Source organism: Nannobrachium achirus, assembly GCF_963921795.1.
Source record: "Nannobrachium achirus genome assembly, chromosome: 13".
Taxonomy (NCBI): domain Eukaryota; kingdom Metazoa; phylum Chordata; class Actinopteri; order Myctophiformes; family Myctophidae; genus Nannobrachium; species Nannobrachium achirus.
Window position 1 is genome coordinate 13,725,660 of NC_137833.1, and position 6,929 is coordinate 13,732,588.

The window sequence follows — 6,929 nt, forward strand, 5'->3', positions numbered from 1 at the left end:
GCCAATTACATGAGTTATATTTCGTCATTGTCGGGTGGAAACCTTGTATGTCCAAAACCATTTTTAAAATGATTTAAACTAGTGAAAACAGCCGATCGGTGCGAGGCGTTGTGTGCTTGTAGATCTGCTGTCTTCACTACTTTTGTGCGACAGCCTTGTATGATGAAGCAGGGCTTTGCTTTGCTTTTTATGTACAAATTTGAAACTTGGAGTTACGAGGTTACTGCCCGACAGTGACGATTTACTTTATTGGCCGCCTAGCCCCAAAAATGGAACGAACATTCTATTTAATTTTTTTTCCTAATGGCCGGCCTGGACCGGCCCGGGAATGAACCGGCCGTTCGGGAGTTGTCCCGCTTTTCCCAATGGCCAGCACGTCCCTGGAGATGCTTCCATCACAGAGAGGGAGGGGTCACTGGCGTCCAGGCCGACACCAGGCGTCCGTGGGGAGAGGTGTCGTACTGTGCAGCGGTGTCATGATGCACCTCTGTGGCTGCACTGGTACCATCGTACAGCGGGGACCCTGGGGAGGAGGAGGAGGAGGCTGCTGCTGGGTGGGACAGGCTGGAGTAGTGATGGCTGCTGCCGGACCCCCGCAGGAACTGGGAGCCCCCCCCAGCCTGGGACAGTGGGCTCAGAGACGGGTTGCTGCTGCTCACGGACCACAGGCCGGAGTACTGGCTGTAACACATGGACACACAGAACATTACGTATATAGTATAGAGAGAGACCTTTCAGAATACAAAAGGGTGACTCAAGATGAGAATACAGCAGAAGTTCCCAAACTTGGAAAGTAAAAAAGAAAATAAAAAAGAAACGGGGGGAAAATAAATACATTTACTCACAAGTTGTGAGTCACAACCCATAAAAACGGTTCTGCGAACCCCCAAAAATGTATTTTCTATCCATTGTTTAGGTAGAGGTGTAACAATATAGCCTACGTAGTGCATCAAAGACTCGATTTAAATTTTAAATGATCTACATACATCAATATGAAAAGAGCAAAATATTGTATAGTTTTGAATCGTTTTGCAATGCAAATAATGTATCGTTACACCCCTAGTGTTTAGGGACGTTCCACTAACCTGGAGTTGGAAGAGGAGGTGGGGGTGTGGGCCATGGGCACCATGTTAGAATGAGAGGACACCTGCAGGCTGGACCAGTTATCATGGCTGGAGAACATGGAGAGACAGGCTGAGGAGCTGTCCGAATAACCAGCTGGAATGTAAGAAAAAAAAAGAAAGAAACAGCATGGCTTAGAACAGTGGTTCTCAACCTTTTCAGGCTGCGGCCCCCTACATAATCATATTTTAACTGGCGACCCCAATCCTGAAGAGCACTAAGAGTTGAGGCATTACATTTTGTACAACACGGTTCTATTGTGAAAATAGCAGATCTACATGCTCACAACGCCTCTTTCTGCCTCTAATATTTTACAATTTGGCCAATGTTTAATGTGTCATTTTAGAGGTATTAAAAAGTCCTTTGATTGTCACTTTAGAAATGTGCAGTACATTCTATTCATGGGTTGCATTTGTAGTCCTACACCAGCCATGTTGAGAACCAACATAGGTGTTTTGATTGGCATAGAACATTTAGTTCTATTCCAATATAATAGAACATTAGTTCTATGCCAATCAGACACATTGAAACACCTTTAGGACTACAAATGCAACCCATGAATACACTTAAACTTTATGTTGGTTTGCTGTTGAGTGAGAAAACAATGTTGCATCATCTGGGGACCCACAGGTTGAGAACCACTGGCTTAGAAGGCATGGAAACAGGAATTGCCAGTGTTGGGCAAGTAGTTTAACAGTCTGGGTAGCAGGGGCATCATATGGTGCATCAGGCCAGGGTATGGCAATTGCCACCCCTAGTGTTCACATTTGACCTCAAATTCAGTTATTTCATGCATAATGTCCCCAACTCTGAATCGTTTTAGCAGATTAATCTGATTTCATCGCAATCGATGCCCATCCATCTACATGTGACAAGTGTTATGATTTAGACGAGCCTTTTATCGTATGCAACCATTCATTTATTAACCACTTTAAATGTGGCATCCCAATTTTGCGAATAGAGACAAACATTTGCAAACATTTTCTCATCCCCAAACAATTCGAGAAAAGAGTGTATCTACAAGCTTAGCGACGCATTGAGAACTTGTAGATCCACTATCTTCTCTATTTTAAAAGTTGGGGCTTAAGTGGTAACTTATCAATTTTTAATTAACTGAATATGATGTCCATCACATGGTGAACTCTGCTCTTTTCACTGCTCGTCTCGGGTACTGTATACTCTACTGTATATTCCTCAGACATGATGAACCATCTCACACAGCGATAAGGTGTGAAGGTGTGTTGAGTGAAAATTGCTGGCCACATTCTCTGCTAAAAGAAGCCCTTGCTGTTTACAGCTGCGAGAGCCCTCTCACACACAAAGGCCGGAGGAATGCAAGACATTTCCCAGTCTGCCACGTTTGTTTGAGTTTCTAGTTAATGGCCAGGGAGGAAGAGGTGTAATTCCTGGGTGCATAAAGGTTACGGTAGAGCAGTTTCCCAACCTAGGGTCTGGGCCCCCCTTGTTGGGGGTGGTGTTTAAACTTTTAAACATGTTGCACAAATTCATAATTTACAGTCATCCACTGTAAATCTATCAGTCCAACTTCTCATGTTTTTCAGAAAAATAAATAAATAATATAATTAATATAGAAGTGTGGTGGTCTCAGCTTGTCTAAGGTGTAAGGGGGGCACTGTGGTATAGAGGACACTCACTGGGGGAATCAGTCAATTAGGAATCAAATGGAGTGTTATATGGGGTGTTTGCGCACTCTCTGAGATAAATAAATAAAACACTGAGAATTCTACAGTGTCGATTGGGGTCTCAGAGGTTATAAATGGTATCACACGGGGGTCCGTGGCTTGGTACATCAAACTGGGAAGTGGTGGAAAGCAATTAATTACATTTACTCAAGTACTGTACACTCAAAGTACAATTGTTTTAGGTACTTTCTGGAGCATTTTCATCTCTTACTTCTACTCCACTACATCTCAGAAGCAAATATTGTACATTACCTCCACTGCTATTTGAAAACCTCTGCCAATTCTTCCACTGCATTTCAATGGGAATGGAGTGGTTTGCTGCTAACTGTGCCCTAACAGAGCATTTCTACATTGCAGTATTTGATGCTGCAACACATTCTCACCCCCAAGGTTTTTCCTCCACAGATTTAACTGGGGGGGAGCTGGAAATGAGAAGCAGTGCATGCGGTAGGTAAACAGAGGACACTCACTGGGGGAGCTGGTGCGGTGGGGGTACGGGCTGCTGCTGTACGGAGCAGGCCGATGGTTCCTCAGGGTGGAGTAGCGCTCACAGCCATGGGACAGCGGGCCACCCACACCACACTGGCTGTGATGATGAGCGTTGGCAGGAGGGCAGATGGGCCCGGAGCCTGCAGGGAGGAACCAGCCACTCACTGAGAGGAGAGGAGACATGGTCAATGGTTGGTGGCAGGCACATGCACACATAGACATCAAAGGGGACTTGAGCCCCTGCCCTTTTATTCGTCTGTAAAAAGTGCCCTCTCCAGACCATGAATGCAGTTTTCACTATGGTGAAATAAATGCAAATGCCATAACTGTAGGCAGCACTCAAGAGAATTGTCTTGTCCAAACTCTCCTGAACTTGAATGCAGCATCTTATGAAGAATTTCCCTCTGTGTAGAAATCTATGCCGTCACGTCACATCTCCAGTATTGACTTGATTATGCTTAGTTCAGTGTGGGATCAAGCGTCGAAAATAGCAGACCTCCAAGCTCACAACGCGTCGCAGTGCGACGCGTTGTGAGCTTGGAGGTCTGCTATTTTCCACCAAAAGGGCCTTTTTAGACATTTCAGCCCCTGCCCCTGCACGTCCCTGGTTGGTGGACAGAATAATAGTCAACCCCATCAACACTTACTGTATATAGATAACTTCATGGTCAAATAATATACTCAAGTGAAAGTTGCTTAGTACTGGAGTGTGTGCTTTTAAAAAAATGTAAGAATTCAAAAGTATACATTATTTAAAAAATTATAGGTAAACAATCCATGCATTTTCCAGAAATATATTTGTCTTAGAAATATTGATTGAAAGTCAACTATCCAGAAATACTCAAGTAATATAATAATAATCTGGTTCTCCTTACTGTCTACCACTGAAGAAGATGACATCAATGTATTAAAAAATGTAAACGCTGTGAATGAAGACATGGCTCATCAATGCACTCACATTGTGAATATGATGACTGTTGACTTTCATTGGAATCATCTGTCAAGTCTTTGTGATCACTTCTGCTGCATGGATGAAGAAAGATAAAGAATTGTACAATATGAATACAAGCATTTGTTGGTCAGACTCAACCACCTCAGAGCAAATACAAATATTCTTATGAAAACAAGTGGTGAAATGTCACAAATATAGCAGCCTTACCTCTCTTTAGCATCAAGGAAGGCCTTTGCAAATGGGTTATATTTGATTTTAAGAGCAGTTATCTAAAATCAAAGAAAAGATTAATTATGATTAGCCTATTAAACATTGTAATGACAAATGATGTGCCTAAATTGCGCACTGTTTTAACTTTTACGCACGCTCAAATGCACCTTAACATTACACCCAGTGGCTGATAAATGATAATGAATGTTGGATTTAATTATTAAGTGCTTAAATAGCCTGCCCTACCTCCTCGTTCTGGTACGCGGTTACAGCAATAAACTGCGTCTCTGGGAAAGAGTGGCTGGTTATCATTCTCCGCGGGCCGCCGACGCGCACAATGTGGATACGAGGCTCGTATTTGTGCAAAGAGTTTAACATGATCTGAGATGAAAAGCAATAGACATAGACTAGTTAGACAAAATATAATTTATAGGTCTATAATATACTTTCTATGCAGTATGTAGGCCTATCCTCGGTTTTAATGTAGTATCTCAGAGTTAAATTAATAGGCCTACTATGGGTGATTGAAAAAATGCATAACTAAATTGGTTCCAAAGACACTGATGTTTTTTTTTTAAACGTCTAGAATGTAATATTATGTCTCTTCTTCTTACCTGACCTCCTCCGTTGAGTTTATTGGTGAGTTTGACTTTGCTGAAGGACACCGGGGCTTTCATCCAGTGCGCGCCGAAGTTGGGCGAGTCCGGGTGGATGTACACACAGCTGGGGGTCCGCGGCTCCGGCTTGCCGCCGGGGACCCACTCCCCGTTCACGTACTTCCACCTGTGGTTGTCCGCCGACACGAAGTCCAGAAGAACGGAATACATGGCGTTCGGGTCCAATCCGGACATGTTCACTTTCAGCACGGGAAACATGCGCCTTTTGATGGAAAGAATGGGGGTAAATAATAAATTACTTAAATATGTGGTTTGCCGTTTGATGATGGCCCGCGGCTGCTGCTAGTCTAGTGTCTCGATCGGCCGTAGGGTGACAGGCCCTCACCTCAGAGATATAGGGGCCAGGGCTGATCTCATATAGACCTTTAGCATCAAGGATCGGCCATTGCAAATAGGTTATATTTGATTTTAAGACCAGTTATTTAAAATCAACGAGGCCACATCATTTTATAATTATTTTGTATAACGCCAAATGCTGTGCGTAAATTGCGCACTGTTTTACGCAGAGATATAGGGCTGGTCTCATATATATAGGCCTTTAGCATCAAGGATCGGCCTTTGCAAATAGGTAGGTTATAGCCTATATTTGATTTTTAAGAGCAGTTATTTAAAATCAACGAAACCACAACATTTTACAATGATTATACATTTTGTATGCCAAATGCTGTGCGTAAATTGCGCACTGTTTTACTTTTACGCGCGCTCAAATGCACTTTAATGTCACACGCAGTGGCTGATAAAAATTAGAGTACATTACATAATATGTGGTTAACAAGCAGTGGGGTTTTTCTTCTTCTATAAGACAGAGTGACACAGTTATTACATTGAAATAAAGCTTAGCCTACAGTACGATGTAAAGCCTAAGGTTCATAAAATAATTACCTGCCGTTCTTAGTAACTATCATCTCATTAGTGAGCTCCTTGAATCTTTGCCAAAGTTCGTTCTCATCCAGCTCCACCGTGAGTTCTCTCTCCGTGGGGTCGCCCTTCTCGCTGCCCGCCTGCAGCTCGCTCTGCACGGCGTTGAGGAGGTGGTCGACCCGGTGCTGCTGGAGCACGGAGCTCTTCCCGGTCCCCGGGCATTCTGTGTGGGCCATCCTGGCCAACAGCTCCACGGTTGGGCTTTTATTGTAGAAGTAAGCACAGGCCTGCCCTGGTCGCAGTGGCCAGAACGTCAGTTTGTCTCCGAATGGCTTTTATTTAATGTCCAAATGAAGTTGCTATAGCAGTGACAGAACAATGACATAGCATAGGTAGTCCTGCTATAATGGGATTGGTTTCCATATATATAGTAGCAGTTCAGTTCCCACACAGAACCACCACAGGACAGAGAGTGGTTGGCTGGTCTCCTGCTTTGATGTCTGTGAACTGGTCATCCATTGGTTAAAAGGCGGCCATAACACTTCTTGGGGCCAGTGGTGTAAAGTAACTAAGTACATTTACTCAAGAACTTAAGTACAATTTTGAGGTAGCCTTACTTTTACTTTACAGGAGTAGCCTATATTTCCAATTTTCCATAACCTGCTTCGAATTCAGCCTACAAGTTACTAATTTTTAGATTTTGATTATTGTTAAAATACATTTACCACTTCGGCAAACTGAAAATACAAGATCTAGCTTGTAGATTTACTATTTTCAAAATATTGTAATACATTTTATACCTTTGAAAACTTGTGAAATGAGACATTTTATGCATAATACGTAGGCCTATATAGGCCTACTTTTTACTTTTGGTACCTTAAGCATATTTTCATACCAATACCTTTGTAGGCCTAC

General features: G+C 42.9%; 1 protein-coding gene across 1 annotated transcript; it reads right to left on the reverse strand.

Annotated features, from left to right (window-relative positions):
- Positions 1-395: 395 nt before the first annotated feature.
- tbxtb (T-box transcription factor Tb) lies at positions 396-6,193 on the reverse strand (the record flags this gene model as incomplete). The annotated part of the gene is made up of 8 exons (XM_080739720.1): positions 6,036-6,193; positions 5,091-5,355; positions 4,723-4,857; positions 4,474-4,535; positions 4,273-4,334; positions 3,296-3,478; positions 1,086-1,218; positions 396-681 (listed from the first exon to the last, which is right to left on the reverse strand). The coding sequence occupies exons 1-8, from the start codon at positions 6,056-6,058 to the stop codon at positions 396-398; spliced, it is 1,149 nt and encodes a 382-aa protein (XP_080595846.1). The 5' UTR covers positions 6,059-6,193.
- Positions 6,194-6,929: the final 736 nt, after the last annotated feature.